General features: G+C 35.7%; 1 protein-coding gene across 3 annotated transcripts in view; it reads left to right on the top strand.

The window, feature by feature from the left end:
• The window catches only part of Patj (PATJ crumbs cell polarity complex component), a 345,826-nt gene that overhangs the window by 13,261 nt on the left and 314,014 nt on the right, over positions 1-18,551 (top strand). For all 3 annotated transcript variants that reach the window (XM_076860270.2, XM_076860269.2, XM_076860271.2), the window contains exons 4-7: positions 920-1,114; positions 2,487-2,626; positions 11,632-11,827; positions 14,313-14,441. In XM_076860270.2, coding sequence (XP_076716385.2) covers positions 920-1,114; positions 2,487-2,626; positions 11,632-11,827; positions 14,313-14,441 — 660 coding nt within the window. The remainder of the gene's footprint in view (positions 1-919; positions 1,115-2,486; positions 2,627-11,631; positions 11,828-14,312; positions 14,442-18,551) is intronic.

Genomic DNA, 18,551 nt, shown 5'->3' with positions numbered 1-18,551 from the left:
CTTGACGTTTCTTCTTCTTCTTTTTTTTCTATTTGGTAGGGGGGATGAACCCAGGGGCAATTTACCAATGAGCTATATCCCCAGTCCTTTGAATTTTTTATTTTAAGGCAGAGTCTCACCGAGTTGCTAAGGCTGGTCTTGAACTTAGCACCTTCTTGCCTCAGCTTCTTGAGTAGCTGGGATTATAGGGGTGCATCACTGCTCTGGGCTTGACATTTGTTTTTAACATTACCTTTATTCCATTATGTTGACAGTTGTGTCAGCCAGTAATATTTTAAAAATCCTGTTTCTTGTCATTATGAGATTCTTTTCTATTAATGTTTAAGTGGCTCTGTGACTCACTCGCTATTAATTTTGTGTCTGTTTCTTAATCCCTGAGTGCCTCATTTTTCATGTTCGTGAAAATGAGATAATGATATTTCATAGAACTATTGTCAGGATTAAATGAGGTTATAACATGCCAGAGTCTCAATACAATACTTAGCCCTTAGTAAGTATTCAGAAAGTACAGTTGTTGTTATTGATGTATACCATCTATGGATTTTTTTTGTGGCTTTGCATGTGGAAATGTACAGATAAATGCCATAGGGCTTAGTGTCTTGCGCTTACACGACAGGTTGCATCTGTGTGTGTGAAGGGTAATGAGACGTTAGTGTACATTCTACAAACTTGGGGTAGTCACAGAAGGCAGGAAACAAGAACAGATTTTAAGGTATTTGACATTTTTGTGTAATATTAAATTTAGAAATTCTAGCCTTATGAGCACACAGATTCGTTTGTATGCACCTTATTTTTTTTATACGTGTTTTTTAACATTCAAATTATACCCATAATAAGCAAAAGAGAATATGTAATAAATAGAAATGATTTCTTTTTTGAAGCTTTCTGTTGATGGTTCTCTTGTTTTTCTCTCCACCAGCTCAGCCATATACCCTCGGATTGTTCAGCCAACTTTGATTTTTCTAGAAAAGGTTTGTTAGTGTTCACGGATAGTTCTATTACAAGTGGGAATGCCCACAGGCCCTGTAATAATTTAACTGCATCTGGGTTGTTTCCGTGGACCGCAAAGTTGGGAAATGAAGACTTTAACTCAATCATTCAACAGATGGCTCAGGTAAAGTTATACCTTGTCATGGGAATATTTAGCTTTATCTTTCCTGTTTCAGGTTTAAAAAGAAACCCACTCTTTTTGTCTTAACATGTGTTATGTATTTGCATTTGTTTTTATGTTGAAAGGAGGAATTGGCACCCTTTTCTAACCTGTGTGTTAGAAAATGTCCATGTGTGAGGTGAGGAGAACTTTTAGGAAAAGACTTCAATTGAACACATCTCTATTCTTATAAGGAAGGAGACTTATTTATTTTTTGATACTGGGCATTAAACCCAGGGGTGCTTTTACTACTGAGCTCCATCCCCAGCCCTTTTTACTTTTATATTGAGACAGTATCTTGCAAAGTGGTCCAGGTTGGCCTTTACTGTCTCTGCCTTCTGAGTCTCTGGTATTATAGGCGTGTGCCACCGTATCCAGCAGGAAAGATTCTTACTGGTTTGATCACAAGATGAAACATTGAAACAGTTTGAAATTTTATATCAAAACAGAATTAGTGGGAGTTGGAACAAATACAATTTAGAAAATTGGGGGAAAAATTGACAGTTGTAGCTTCTGCGACCTTAAAAATTAAATAATAGTCAAACTTTTGAATATGTTTTGTGTTTGTTCAGCAGTCTTTTAAAAATGAAACTTGTGTTTGAAAATTAAAAAGAATCTGTTTAAGATGTGATATTTAACTAGTGTTCTGGACTACTTTTTTTTTGCTTAATAGTTCTGGTCCCTTCATGTGATGATCTTGTTAGTTGATTACATTTATAAAGTTCACATAAAAGCAATTATTAACTAAAGTAATCAAATACCTACATGTCACAGGTAGAACCGATTTGAATGGTGGCCTTTCCATAGTCTTTTGAATGGATTGAATAAATGGAATAGTAATTCATCACTATAGAATTAAAAACAGAACCCTAAAGAGTTGCTGGTTCTGTGTAGGCTTAATACTAGTGTATTTTTGATATATCCAATATACTTTTCCTCATTAAAAAATTGTATTTTGCATCAAGACAATTTAGGAAAATTCAATATAAAAAAGTAATTTAGAATTTACTGTGGGAAAGAGCATTTTTCTTAGGCATTCTCATCCAGCTTGGGATTCATCTCGAAATGTGACTGAAGTGTGAAAATACCTCTTCAATTCCCTAAGGTTACAGTGCTGCACACTCTCTTTTGTGTTCTACTGAAAATAATCAAGTTAGAGAGTTCCTGGAATAATGTATTACTGAAATGCTGAGTTATTTTGAGTTTTTTTTGGTTTTGTAGAGATGTCTTAGAGAAGCTATTTTTCTGCTAAGCAATTTCAGTTCTGTGGAAAGGGTGCATTGGTTAAATGTAGATTCATTGACATTTATGTTTTTCTTTTATCCCCCTTCATGAGGGCCGGGAAGTTGAATATATAGATATAGAACGACCTTCAACTGGAGGCCTTGGATTCAGCGTGGTGGCCCTTAAAAGTCAAAATCAGGGAGAAGTTGACATCTTTGTGAAGGAAGTACACCCAGGGAGTGTAGCAGACAGGTAAGGATGGTGTTCATTTTATGCTCTGCTAGTTTTTTTCTGACAATTCTGAAAGCATTATTATACAAGAGTATAAGAAACTAGTGCTAAAAGCAGTAACAATAGCAGCTAACAGTTCCTTTAGCACTTCCTGTGCGTTCGTCAGGCCTTTTGTAGATGTTCTTTCATTCACTTGTGGCTGCAGTCCAGCAGTGTAGGTGTTACCACTCCATTTTATAGATGAGACAGCTGAGGTTCAGAGAGGGTCAGTGGTTTTCCTGTAGTCACAGAGCTATTAATGCTGGGACCATGATGTGATTCTAACAGGAACTGCAAAGCAGCTAGTGCTCTTTCCACTGTATCACTCTCTCACCCAACTGGTGATCACTAGGATGCTAATTTTTTTCTTTTTTTGTATTGGGGATTGAACTGAGGGGTGCTTAAGCACCCCAGCCCTTTTAAATGTTTTTATTTAGAGACAGGGCCTCACTTAAGTTGCTTAGGGCCTCGCTAAGTTGCTGAGACTGGCTTTGAACTTGTGATCCTCCTGCCTTGGCCTCCTGAGCTGCTGGGATTATGGGTGTGGATGGGAATCATCATTCTCATTCTGCATACTACGTTGTTTATTAAATTGATAGTTATAACACATTATTGATTTATTATGCTTGTTGTTAAGAGGCCCTTCAAGTGTATGTTATCCTTCATGGACTGCACTTCTTTAGGTTTTTAAGAGTTGATATGTTGGCCTTATATTTTATCTCTATTTGATTTCCAGTCTTTGATTTATTATTTATTAAATAAAAGCAATGTCACAGTGTATGATTATAAAAATTCTCAGCCAATAATATAATTTCAAACTCATATTCTCTGTTTACAGTGATTACTTCTAGTTTCCCCAATTAAAATTGGATATAATGGATTTTCATGATTTTCCATCTTTATTCTGCATCTAATGTTGCATTTCAAATGTTTTGTGGGTCCATAGCTGTGGTCAGATATATTTTAGAAACTCTATCCTGTGTGTTCTTTAATATTGGGTGTACATAGTTAGGGTGATCTTATGATTTATTGTTCAAGTTGGGATGGTTTTGGGTTGAGGTGGTATGTTGTTAATAATGAAACAGATAGTAGGTATAAACTTGAACTCTTCTTAGGCGATACAGAATATATCTAGACTTACAATTGCTTAACATTAAGCTCATTTAATATTGATTAGCCAACTTTTTTTTTAATTCAATTTTTTTCCTTTTAAATATTAGGATATAATTAACATAAACTTAATTTTAAAGTGTACAAGGTCATGGGTGTTATATTCACAATGTTCTGCCGCCATTCCCACTCTTTAATTCTGGTACAACCACCCAAAAAGGACTTTTTAACATACCTAGTTCCTTCCTCCCTCCATCCCCTGGCAAGCACCAATCTACTTTCTTTTTTTATCTTTATTTTTTATGTGGTGCAAAGGATCGAACCCAGGGCTTCACACGTGCTAGGCAAGTGCTCTATTAGTGAGTTATGGCTCCAGCCCCACTAATCTACTTTCTTTAAACAACATGTATTAAGTTCTTTGTAACACCTTGGAAAGTACTGATCTAATGTATGTATTGTCCTTCCTGACTGTGTTATTATATACTTGGTGTTTAGATGCATGAATGCTCTTGATGAAAAGTTGAGCAGCATTCCATGGCATGGGGGTTGAGTCTTCACTGCAGATTAACCTTCCAGTACCATAATCTTCAGGCATGTCTGTCAGTGATCCATACAGTTGTCCTGTTTTTCAGCATGGGCATCTCCATTCCTTTATAAGATCATCGTGAGAAGCTGTCTTAGTCTGTTTTGTGCTGTGATAACAGAATACCTAGGACTACACACATTTATAAATAACAAATTTATTGGCTCATAGTTCTGGTGGCTGAGAAGTGCATTGTCAAGGTGTTCACATCTGGTGAAGGTCTTTTTGCTGCATCATTATGTGGTGGAAGCCAGAGGGGGAGAGGAGCCAGAAGGAAGAGACAAGCTGGCTTGTCCTTTTGTAAAGAACCAGTTCAACCATGAGGGTGAATCCTTAATGGCCTGATTGCCTCTTAAAGGTCCCACCTGTTAACCCTGTTACCATGGCAGCTAAATTTCAACATAAGTTTTGGAGGGGACAGACATTCAAACAGCAGCAAGCTTGCCAAATACCTTATGGACATGTTACTATCCAATATCCCTATCATATTTCCCTGATCTACCACATAGGAAATTGAATACATGTAGCCTTTGACCCCGAGGGCACAGAAATAGAACCAGTAGCTATGAGGCAAGGTTATTTATGGTAGAGAATCTTTCATTAGAAAAGGATGATTTAGCCAATGTGCATATTGGTGCATGCCTCTCATCCTAGCAACTTGGGAGACTGTGGTAGGAGATTTGTAAGTTCAAGTCCAGTCTGGGCAACTTAGGGAAATCCTGACTCAAAATGAAAAATAAAAAGAACTGGAGATGTAGCTCAGTATTAAAGTACCTCTGAGTTCAGTATTGGCTTTCAGTATTTTTTTTTTTTTTTTAAAAGGAACTTATAGTTTCATTAGGCAAAGAAGTCTTGTAGTATTAGTCTGAATGTTGGTTTTCTATCTAGCTGTGTGACTTATTTTGCTAAAAATTTTAGTAGTTGTGTTTTTTTTTGGGGGGGTGGGGTGGGGGAGGAGAGGTAACTGCAGATTGAACCCAAGAGTGCTTAACCACTGAGCCATATCCCCAGGCCTTTTTATTATTTTATCTTGAGACAGTCTTGTTAAATTGCTGGGGCTGGCCTCAGACATAATTCCTCCTGCCTCTGCCTCCTAAGGCTTTTGGATCACAGGCATGTGACACTATGCCCAGCTTAAAACTTTGTTTCGTTGATGTGTAAAATGGCAATGTTATCGTAAGATACAGTTGAAATAATATTAATAAAGCTGGTTGAGTAGTGCTCAACACATAGTAAAGGCTTCTGTATTCACATATTCCCTATTCATGAATCCAATCAACCATGATTGAAAATCTTTGAAAATCATGTTTGTACTGAATGGGTACAGACTTTTTTTTTTTTTTAATCATTTTTCTGTAAACAATACAACATAACAACTTTTCATACCATTTATATTGTATTAGGTATTATAAACAATTTAGTGATGACTTAAAGTATATGGGAGAGTATGCATAGGTTATTTGCAAATACTGTGTCATTATATAAGAGACTTAAGGATCATGGGTTTTTTGTTATGAAGTAGTCCTAGAACCCAGCACCCCCATGGATTTTGAGGGATGAATAATAGTATTTGCTCCTCTTCTGGCAACATACAAAGTAGCATGATTTACTTAATACAGTTTTTTTCTTTCCTCATATTGGGATTGAATGCAGGGGTATTGTACTGCTGTACTGCATCCCCAGTCCTTTTTAAAAATTTTATTTTGAGACAGGGTCTCACCAGGTTCCTGAGACTGGCCTTGAACTTGCAGTCCTTCTGCCTTGGCCTCCTGAGTACCACTTCCTGGCTTAATAAGTTTTTAAGACACTATATACATCTTCCTGTTTTCCTCCCATTAATAGGGTACTGATTCATTGTGGGATGCCTGATGATTTATATACATCATTATTTCTCTGGCTCCCAACATACTAAATAGCAGATAGTAGTGGCTTAGTATCTATTTGTTTAATGAATGATAAGTAAGTAAACTATCATTTATTTGTGTTATTGGGATTTTGAATAATCAAAGAACAAAGTTTGTGTGCCTGTATGTTTGAACTTTTGCTTTCACTACATTAATAGAGGAAAAAAACCCAAAACAAATAGTAATGCAGTAGGCTAATAACCTGAGAAAATACTGTAGATGGTGACTTTAGTATTTTTTGCCAAAATACATTAAAAATATATATAACAAATTGAATAATAAATGATATGGCTAATGTGGACTGCAGATGAGAGGGAAGATATGAAAATGTGTAATGTATAGGAATACAGAAAACATTTACAAAGAACTTCTCAAATTTTTACCAACTCATCTTGCTGACTAGAAGATAATGAGGAAAGAACTGGTGTTTAATGCTTTAAAACGAAAGCCTAACAGCAAGGTGGTGCACACCTCTAATCCCAGTGACTTGAGAGGTTGAGGCAGGAGGATTGTAAGTTTGAGGCCAGCCTCAGCAACTTATTGAGACCCTGTCTCAAAACAAAAACAAACAAAAAACAAAACAAAAAAGAGGGCTGAGGATGTGGCCTGTGGTTATATACCCCTAGGTTCAATCCAAATAAATAAATAAATAAATAAAATTTTCTAAATAAATTTAGAAAATTTTCCAAGTGGAAACAAATTTTTGCCATATTTTTGTTCAGTGGATAAAGAAAAATCCCGAGATATGTATTTATTTTTTCCATGATAAATTAAAGTAACTTATAAAGATGGTACACCAAATTTAAGAAAAACAAATATTTTAAGTATGTTATTTTGCTGCTGCTTTAGTAACTACTTTTTGTCTTACACTCCATAGTACTCTCCCTGCAAGCTGTTTTTTCTTTTTTGTTGCTCAGTTTTGAACCCAAGGCCTTGCATTTGCTGCGAATGCTCTCTGTCATTGAGTCACACTTCCAGGCCTCCCCTAAGCTTTATTTTCTTTTTCTTTTTTCTTTTGGTACCGGGGATAGAATTCAGGGGCACTCAACCACTGAGCCGCATCCCCAGCTGAAAATCATGTTTGCACTGAATGGGTACAGACTTTTTTTTGTGTGTCATTTTGTATTTTATTTAGATACAGGGTCTCACTGAATTGCTTAGCATTTTGCTGTTGCTGAGGCTAGCTTTGAACTTGTGATCCTCCTGCCTCAGCCTCCCGAGCCACTGGGATTATAGGTGTGCACCACTGCACTTGGCTCCTCTAAGCTTTCTTGAAGAAACAAAATGGAAGCTTTTCTGTGAGGGAGCAGCTTGTATTTTTAATGGACATTGTTCCATATGGCACTGTTACACACCTGCTGGAAAAAGTTGGGAATTAGAAGTAGTAATAAAAGGTGGCAGTGAGTATATAGCATAGGAGGAAGAAGCCATGAGCAAAATAGTTAGAGAGGTGCTGGGAAGCTTTCCCTGCACAGGGGCGGTACATCTTTATCCGCCTATTCATTATTTAACTTTTTAAAATTTTTGCCCAGGATGGTCTTGAACTTGTGGGCTCTTGTGATCCTTTTCCTTCAGCCTGCAGAGCATCCTAAACTGTAGGTGCCATCATGCCTGGATTTTAACAGATATTGAATTTTGATTGTATGATATGTTTTGGGTATAAAATGTTAAACAAAAGAGACATTATTCCAACCTGCTTGCAGTCAATTATTATGTCTCCGTACTTTGTAGTAATAGGTCTAAGTACTTTGTAGTAATAGTAATATTACTAGTAATTATACTAGTAATACTTTCTAGTAGTAAAAGTAATTACTACTACTTTGTAGTAATAGTAAGAGGAGCTTGATGATTTGAGTGGATAAGAACCTTGACCAATGGCAAGGAGTAAGGTGGCTTCTCAGAGGCAATGGGAGACTTGGAGAGACAGCAGGGTCTGCAGAGAGCAGAATGTGTTGGGGAATGGAATAGCGAGACTATGGGCCATTACCCTCATGAAGAGATGGAACACAGGTCCTATGCTTGGAGCGTGACTGGTATTTATTTGGAGGAGAATAATACAAGATGATGCAGAAGGGGCAGAGGGAGAGGTAGGTGCCAGCCATACAGGACCTTCTAGATATGCTAACGGGTCTTCATGATCTTGATCAGTACTTCCTTTCTTCTGAGGACTTTTCCATACAGAAACTTGCCTAACCTGCTGGCTGTCAAAGTCATGGAAATCCACTATTTCTGAATGTTGTGATGGAGACACAAGAACTTGTTTCCTCTTGAATGGAAAGTGTGAATTCAATGTGTGTGTGTATATAAAAATTAGTATGAGGGAGCTAAATTGCATATGTTTATATGGTATAATTATGTATAATTATATAAAATACAAATTAGTGTGGGGAATTTAATTGTATATATAGTATAATTATATACTAATATATATGTATAAATAATTGAATGGAGGAATTAAGTAAAATGTGTCAAAAAAATCCAAATTTTCCTCTGTAGCTTATTTATCCTGGATTGAGTTTATATTCCCTGAGCAGATTTTATCTTGGAAAGAATGGATTCTAACTTGGAGAGAAAGGAAGTGTCCTTGAAGTCTATTGGGTAGGGGAAAAGGTAGATTAAAATAGATTGATTTCTAGAAAATAGAAAATCCACTGGTGAATTAAGGACTTATGAAAAATGAGTTAGATCAGGGTTAAAAAGGCTTAAATATATCTCACTCATTTAGGATTAATTAAGAGATTCCGTGGATGAACATGCTGTGAATAGAAATTTAGTTGAAGGAGTTAGAGAAAGGGGGACATGGAGATGGAAGAATGGAAATGATTCCTGGATATTGTCCTGTAGTATTTACATTTAAGAAGAAGTTTCTTTAGTACTGGGGAGATGCTTCACAAGAAGCATTCTCAAAAAATATTCTAAAATTAAGAAAATCTGTTATGCATATAATAAAAAACTATAAAGTATGGAAATACAGTAAGTAAAAATAAAAGTCTCAAGATACTTGAAACTTTCTTTGGAGATGTGCTGAGATTGAGCCCAAGGCCTTGCGCATGCTAAATATGTGCTGTACAACTGAGCTTATACCCTAGTGCTGAAACATTTGAATTTTGAGCATCCTGATACAACTGAGAAATATGTTAGAATGCTTTCTTTTCTTTTTTCCCAATACTGGGGATCAAACCCAGATTCTTACACTGTATGTGCTCTGCTACTGTACTATACCCCCAGTCCATAAGGTTTTTTTTTTTTTTTTTTTTTTTTTTTTTGTAAAGACGAGGTCATAGAATATATACACTTTTACATCTTATTCTCACCTTAATATGTCATTCCTAATATTAATGAAAAGATTTTTAAACAACATTTTTAATGCTACATGATTTATTTTGAAAGACTATTTTTAGTATCAAAAATTGGAATATTAACTGGGCATAGTGGTACCCACCTGTAATTCCAGGTACTTGGGAGGGCTGAGACAGGCTTGAAAGTTCAAGTCCAACCTTGGCAACTTGATTCTATCTCAAAATTTAACAAAAGGACTAGGGATGTAGCTCAGTTGTAGAGTGCCAGTGTGTTCAATCCCCACTACTGCCCAAAAATAAATAAATAAATAAATTGAAATATTGAACTTGCTCTTTCCAAGGAAGACTCCAAAACATGAGTACCTGTCTCCAGGAAACTTAAAATCCAACATGGAAGGACTTAGCTAACTCTGTAGGCAGCATGCTTAACATACCTGAGTATTTAGTGAGTGAACGAGTGGTTCAGAACATTGTGGACTGAGATATGAGACTCAACTGAATGGTGACGAGTGGACTTGAATTTGGCTGAGTAGAGTAGAAAGGTATTAGATGTGGAGGGAACAGTTTATACCAGAGCAGGAAATGCCAGGCATATTTGAGAGAGAAGTCATAAGTCAGAGTAGTTGAAGAAATAGTTTGTGTGGACAGAATCCAAGTAGGAAGAGTACTTAGGGGCAGAACATTGAGGCCTTCAAGAGCAGCCAAGTTTTACCCTCTGTCCTAGAGGTCAGTATTCTTCATATTCTGGTCCATCCCAAGGTTTTCCTGGTCTACTATGAAATGAGAGAAAAAAGGAGGCAGGGGGCAATAAAATGGACTCTTCATAATTCAAAACTGTATTTGTGAAAAGGATTATTCTATTCTGAAATAAATCCCTTCCTGTATTTTAAGAGGTAAAAATGTTCTTTTATGAAACAGTCATGACAGGAGTTTGTTTTCATTTCTTTGCTGCTTTCTTTATTGGTTAGCAATAGCTGATCATTACACATTTTTGAACTGGAAAAAATACCAGCATGAAGAGAGCCTAGAAATGTAAATCTGATGGAATTTTGCAAATTAGATTTTAGATGTTAGGCGAGGATTCCAGCTGGAGAGTAGGAATGGAAAGAAGGAGATGGGTGGATCCAAAAGAGACAAAGAAGGACAAGGAAGTGTTAGGGTACTGTTGCTCAGCCAGCAGGAATACTGTTTCAATGGTACTTGGAAGATAATAGTCAAATGCAGTAAACCAGGACAGTAAATTGTAGACTGTCCTTAGAATGCATGTTACCATAGCAGGTGATGACTATGCTTCAGAGTCAGACTCTTCAGATAAGGTGTTAAGGTAGTCTGAGCTTTAAGTTTTTGTGTGTAAAACTTAACTACTTTAAAAGGTGATTGTGAGGATTACACGAGATAATAATGCATGTAAAGCACTTAACACAGTACCTGACTCCTAAGTGCTCAGTCAATTTTAATTATAGTAGTGCTTTTTTTTTTTTCTTTAGAAATTGTTACTTTTTTTTTTTTTTTTTAAATTGTCCTTTTAACCTTTGTTAGCAGTTGGGAGATTGGTTTGGGAGAGAGAAAAGGGATTAGATATAGGTTTGGAAGTAATCACCATGGGTTTTCAAGGAGTATTTGGCCTCTACTGACAAGTGATAAAGAAGTAAAGAAAATGAAATGGGGTGAACCTGCTAGCGAGGAGGCTCTTGGTGAAGTTCAGAAAATGGTTATCCTAGTATAGTATGGATAGAAATCAGATTGGAAAGCTTCCAACAGTACAGGGTTCATGCAGTATTCACATTTGCTAACCCTTGGCAGTAGGGCCTTCTAAAGTGTTTTGGTTTATTTTTCTAACCAACTGACTTTTAAAATGTGTGTGTGTGTGTAAGTGTGTATATAGGGATGCACTAGCTAATTAGTACATTAGTCATTAAGTGTTATGAAAAGGCACTCTGAGCTCTGTTATGTATCTACATAATTATTCAGGTAAATGTATTGAGTGAAATAATACCATAAGCAATAAATTGCAGAACTTAAATAACAGATATTTAAAAGTCAAGTTATTAGATCACTTTAAACATAACCTTCTTTTCTTATATGATTAAGGGATCAAAGATTAAAGGAAAATGACCAGATTTTGGCCATTAATCACACACCACTGGATCACAATATTTCTCACCAGCAAGCAATTGCATTATTACAACAAACGGGTGGATCTTTGCATCTGGTTGTAGCCAGGGAACCAGTCCACACAAAAAGCAGGACTTCTACCAGCTCAGCTGATACAACTCTGCCTGAAACAGTGAGTTGCAAACTTAGGAAAATAATTTTGAATTATGCTATTGGTGATAAGAAGTATATATTCAGGTGTCATTTACTTGTCACGGGTCAAGAGGGATGATCATATCTCCAAGTGCATCATATTTAAACAAGATGTTTCATGAAGGGCTATTTATTTAGTCTTTTCAATGTCCTGTGGGACTTTTAATTTAAGATTATTATTTAATATAGGGGTCAAATTGAGTGTTAGATGTAGTTTATTTGGTGGTGGTGTCTTGTGTTCCTTCATAGAAAGTTAACATTTCAAAAACATTATTTTTATGAATTATAATGGGAGTTTATGGGTAGGTTATTGATGCTACAAAATTACAGTAGGTTTTTTTTTTTTTTTTCATGTAAGGATACATACTTCACAGTTTGGAAGAAAAAAGTATGTCTGTTTTAGGAATTCTTAAAGCTGCTTTGTAACATTTACCAGATTTTGGCCAGCGTCTTCAGAATGCCTGCTAATAAATCTTATTTTCTTATAACACTAAGTGCTAGCTGATTTATATAATTTTCATTCCTCGGGACAAAAAAAAAAAAACTGTCTGGTACATTACAAGGTCACAACACAAATTAAAGTATAGGCATTTTTCCTGTTACACTCTGTAATATTTATACAGCACAATTTACATAATAACTACAATGGACAAAGTGGGACATTGTCTAGCATATAAAGAATAAGGGTGTTGGAGTCATGCATTGGTGGGTTCAAGTCCATTTCTTCCTCTCCTAGTTGTGTGACACCTGCAGGTCCTTGACTTCTCCACACCTCAGTCTGTTACTTAAAACTAGTAATGATTGTAAAGATTGAAAGAGGTGTGTGAAGAGCCAAGCGTAGGGCTTGTGCCAGTTAACACTCTGTGAGCAGTAGCTGCTGTCATTGATTCAGGCTTCTTTTTTGGGGGGTGGGGGAGCACCAGGGATTGAACAGGGGTGCTTAACCACTGAACCACACCCCCAGCCCTTTTTGTATTTTATTTAGAGACAGGGTCTCACTGAGTTGCTTAGGGCCTCACTAAATTGCTAAGGTTGGCTTTGAACTCATGATCCTCCTGCCTCAGCCTCCAGAGCCGCTGGTATTATAGGTGGGTGCCACTGTGCCCAGCAAGGTTTCTTCTACTTGTTTTTTTTTTTTTTTTTTTTAATTCTTTTAGTTGTTGATGGACCTTTATTTTATCCATTTATTTATAGGTGGTGCTGAGGATTGAATCCAGTGCCTCAAACATGTGAGGCAAGCACTCTACCACAGAACCACAACCCTATCCCCCAGCCAGGCTTCTTATTTTAACAAACATGCTTCCTAGTTACTAGGTATTGTTCCAGACATGAGCTTATTAAATATTCCCTATATTCCTGTTTGTTTTAACATTGCATAGTAGTTTTCCAATTTTATGTAATAGAACTAAATAATGATTATGCCCTCATGATCTTGAGAGGGAGACATTGTTCTGCTGTTGGATTATATGAATTTAATGCACATTTCTCATGGAAACCTGCTAGTCAGGAAAAGTGCTTATTTCTTCTTTTCTGATTTGTATGATTCTATTAACAGTATCTTCAGTAGGATCTGCCTTTCTTTTCCCTCATTAATGCCTCCTAAACTTGTCTCTTAACCTCATCATGTTCTTACCATTTCATTCTTTACATTGTTGCCAGATTAATTTTCACAAGCCACTGCCTTCTCCTTGTCATTCCATTTTCTAAAACCTTGAATTCCCCTTTGTCTTCCCAGTTAACTCAATCTATTGACTGTATCTTTGACCCATTCCACTACCTGGTCCAAATTTGTTCTTGTTTTCCTTCTTTGTAGTGCAGTTTATAGTTTTTTTTTTTTTAATATTTATTTTTCAGTTGTAGGTGGACACAATACCTTTATTTTATTTTATGTGGTGCTGAGGATGGAACGCAGTGCCTTTACACATGCTAGAACGCTCTACCACTGAGCCACACCCCAGCCATTTCTTATGACTCTTCTCTCCCGTAAACCTCTGAAGTCTTCCTAACATTTTGTGACTTCCAATTCAAGTTAAGGGTTTTTTTTTCTTCCTGGATGCTCTTTGTGCCTGCTAGGTGAACACACTACTACTAATACACTTCTACGGAGCCAAATCCCCAGCCCTGTGACTTTCAATTGAAGCAATCACATATTTATTGGTTCCTATACAAGCCAGGCCTTCTGCTAGATTTGGTCATAGACTGGGGAATATTTCTTGTCCTCTTAGAGCTATAATGTTTTGTCTGTTATTCTGCCTTGCATTTTAATTGTGTTTTAGCTTTTTCTCTCCTGGATATAAGATCCTTAGTTCAGGGCCTATCAGTTTTAGCCTCTGGATTGCTGCCTTAATTAAGTGTATGAATATTCATTTTCTTGTAAATCTATCATTTTAGTAGTGACTGTATTGGAAAGTTAAGATCTGTGTGTTGTACCAATATTGTGGTTCTTACTTGCCTTTAATTCATAGGTTTGTTGGGGCCATATTGAGGATGTTGAACTCATTAACGATGGCTCTGGATTAGGATTTGGAATAGTTGGAGGAAAGTCAAGTGGCGTAGTTGTGAGGACCATAGTTCCTGGAGGATTAGCTGATCGAGTAAGTTGATTTCCTTTTATCATTTTGGTTTTATAAAATTTAAATTGTATGACTTGAGTTGTAATTTTATAACATGAGTTACTAGGACATATGACTCAATAAGTAGAATTTAATTACAGCTTAAAAATGGCTTATTCCATAAATACTAACGTGTATTCTGCTTTATTTTACATGGGCAACATTTTTTTTGGTGGGTGGGGGAACAACCTTCTTAAATTTATCAAAGGATAATATTTCTTGTTGAAAATAGTTGTTAGTACATTTTGAACATCTGTATTATTCTCCTCCAGAGTATAATTCAAGGGCATAATGATAAAATCAGAAGGTCTGATGATTATAATAAACATTTCTCCTAATATTGTACATGTAAGATGTGGCTTGAATTAAAATTTTCTCCTATTATAAATCAAATCTCTGTCCTTCATTATTTAGCAGTGCTTAAACTGAAAGTGGACCATTTAAAAATTTAGCCATTGTTTTTACTTAATTTTAGAGGAAAGAAAATGTTAAAGACCACATTTTAAGGGTTTTTTTTTTGCTACTCCTAAGCTATACACCCAGCCCTTTAAGTTTTTATTTGGGACAAGGTCTCACTAAGTTGCTGAGGTGGGCCTCCAACTTGCAATCTTCCTGTCTCAGCCTCCCAAGGTGCTGGCTTTATAGGCATGGGTTACCACACCTACCCATATCAGTTTTTAGAAATTTGATTGTAAACCCACTGAATAAAGAGCTCATATTATGTAGAACATCCATGATAAATCATAAATAACTGTAATTATTTCCATAATCCAAATAATACATAAAATTTCACTGATAATTGTCCAGGTAGATATAAACTTATTTCTTCTAATAGACATATTATATAAGTGAAAATAAACTTGACAGGGCTCTGGGTATAGCTCGATGGTAAATTGCTTGCCTAGTATGCAGGAGGCTCTGGGTTTCAACAGCTGCAACACCACATAAAATGAAAAACAACAAAACTCAGAAACTTTTTTTTTTTTAAATTTTTTTTGGATTTTTTTTTGTTGTTGTCAATAGACCTTAATTTATTTATATGCAGTGTGGAGATTTGAACCCAGGACCCCCAAGTGCTCTATCACTGAGCCACAACCTTAGCCCCTAAAACTCAGAAACTTGCTGTGCAAATGTAGCTTTGAGATAAGTTCCTTAGCCCCTTGTTTCTGATCAAAGTTACTTTTACTATATACAAACTGTGGAATTGTTGATGTTTCCATTGTCCTTCCAGCACCTGAGTGTGTTTATTTAAAGCGGTAGTTCTAATTGGTTGGCCTCTGGGGGTCTCTGAGACTTGCAGGGGGTCTTTGAGATCAAAACTACTTGTATAGTAATACTAAGATGTTATTATCTTACTGTGTTATTATAAAATGTTATTATCCCCTTTTACACCATTGACATTTGTACTGATGATTCAGAAACAGTGTTTGACAAAAATTGCTGGTGTTGTAGTGCAAAACGAGGCGGTGGCCTCAGTCTTTACTGACTGTCACTGCATTCTTTCTGGCCATGCTCTTGCAACAAGAAAGAAAAAAAAATCATGTAAGGTTCTTTATGATGCAGTAGAAACAATAAAATTTAGTAAAAAATTTGACCTTTTGGTGCATGTCTATTTACAATTGAAGGACAAAATGGGAGGGACGCATACAATCCTATGTACCAAAGCTTGATGGTCATCTTGAGAAAAAGCATTTGTGAAGTGAAGAAGCCATTTTTTAAAAACATCTAAATGGGATTTATTTTGAAATTTTTATAAAAGATTAATATACATAATAAAAATTTCTTATAAAGATGATAAAAAATGGGCACATGTAGACTTTCTACAGGTAAGTAACAGTATCAGTATGCATAGAAACGTTCACTTTGTAATAATCAAATGATATTTTTCTTCTTAAGAAGCCATTTTTCATATGTAACAGCACTTTTTATTTTTGAACTAATAACTGACAGAAAAATTGTGGTTATTCAGACTTAGGTATTTGATGGATATTTCCTTGACAATTAATGAAGTGAACCTATTTTAGGAGAAACTCTTGGCAGTGTTGGCAATGACAAAATGTTTTTTTGTACTGGGGATTGAACTCAAGGTCGCTGAGCCACACCCCCAGCCATTTTTAAAATATTTTTATTTAGAAACAGGTTCTTGCTGAGTTGCTTAGCGCATTGCTAAGTTGCTGAGGCTGACTTTGAAGTCATGTTCCTCCTGCCTCAGCCTCCCAAGTTGCTGGGTTTTTAGGCGTGTGCCACCACACTGGTAGCAATGACAAAATTTCAGCTTTTGAGAAAAATTAAAAATTTGAAAAATTTTGTTCATAAGCTTAAATTTGCTAGTATTTAAAGAGTTTTGTTGAGTAGGTTATTAATGATAGTCATCAATGTGATTTTTTTTATATGTATAATGAAATATGTCAGTATTTGGAAGATCTGTATACTCTGTGAATCATTATTTTTTGAAGATCAATATGTGATATGACAAAGTAATTTATGTGTAAAAGATCAAAGGGTTTAATGAAACAGTGTCTAAAAGTTTTTTAATGTGGCTTTAGATTCCACATTACAGCTGATCTTAAGAAACCACAACTTGTCAGGTTTGGGTGTGTTATCAAAGAAGAATTGGCTGAAAGGACTATTAAAATACAACTCGCTTTTCCAAGTGTATATCTCATTGAGGCCAGATTCTCTTCATATATTTCAACCCAAACATCTCACAACATATTGAATACTGAATGAGATAAGAGAATCTAGCTGTCTTCTTTTAAGCCAGATATTAAAGAGTTTTGCACAAATGTGAAAAGTAACAGTCTTCTCACTATTTTTTTTTTGAAAATAGAACTCTTTAAAATTAAAAATATATACACTAGTTATTTTAATACATGTTACTATATTATTTATTATATATTTAAAAATTTCTTGGAGCTAATTTCTAATTCAGTAGATATTGACAGATAATTCATAAATGAAAGCTTTGAAATTTTCAGTGATTTTTTTTTTTTAGAGCTTTACTAATGTAAAACTGACATACAATAAAGTGCACATATATAAAGTCTGCAATTTAATAACTTTTGACATAGGTATATACTTGTGAATTCATTTTTGTCAGAATTTTTCAGAGAAATAGAACCAATAGGATATATGTATGTATTAAGAGATTATTTTAAGGATTAGCTCACAGCATTGTAAGACTTGAAATTTATAGGGCAGGCCAGCAGGCTAGAAACTCAGACGGGAATTAATGTAGTTCTGAGTTTGAAATCTCTAAGGTAAACTGACAAGATATATAGGAAACCAGGGCAGGATGCTATCCAGCTGTGAGATGTTACCAGGCATGAGACAGTTTCGTTTCTTCTTTAGGAAAACTCAGTTTTTGTTCTTAAAGTTGTAAACTGATTGGATGAGGTTCATTCACATTATCAGTGCTTATTACCCTGAAATCACCTGAGCTATCAGAGACTCAGACCCCAGGGTTTTATTGGTTGTTGATCACATAGCACACAGTAGGCACAAACAAGTCACATCTAGTTTTAGATGGGACTCACATTTACAAAATACCTTTGTAGCAATATCTAGGCTAGCAGTTTGCCAAGCAGCTCTATGCTGCACTGTAACCAAGTGACATGTAAAATTTTAACTGTCATGCTGTCCATTATCACTAAGATAATGAACACATCTGTCACTGCAATAGTTTCTTGTGCCATTTCATAATCCCCATCTTTGTGGCCTCAACAATTTTAAACAATGTAAAAGGGTCTGATAACAAAATATTCATTTTATGGGTCTTTAAAACACATCTGTGGCACAAAACATAATATTCTTAAAGGTGTGTGTGTGTGTGTGTGTGTGTGTATGTGTATGTATGTATGTGCTGGGAATTGAACCCAGGCTTCTTGCATGTTAACCATGTACTCTACCACTGAGCTACAACTCAGCCCTGAGGGTTTTTTTGGAAAGGATTTTTTTGTAACTAGCAAAGGGATGAAACATTTTGGAGTATTTCGATTCCCACCCACCCCATCAGAAATTTTAATAGGCTTGTTTGCTGGAGTAGTGTTTTTCAAAGTGCAAAGTAGAGTAGTTATTTTGAAAAACAAAGGG

The sequence above is a fragment of the Callospermophilus lateralis genome, chromosome 7 (assembly GCF_048772815.1).
Source record: "Callospermophilus lateralis isolate mCalLat2 chromosome 7, mCalLat2.hap1, whole genome shotgun sequence".
In the NCBI taxonomy this organism is placed as follows: Eukaryota; Metazoa; Chordata; class Mammalia; order Rodentia; family Sciuridae; genus Callospermophilus; species Callospermophilus lateralis.
The sequence above is the reverse complement of the archived record's forward strand: the minus strand, read 5'-3'. Positions and strand labels throughout refer to the sequence as shown.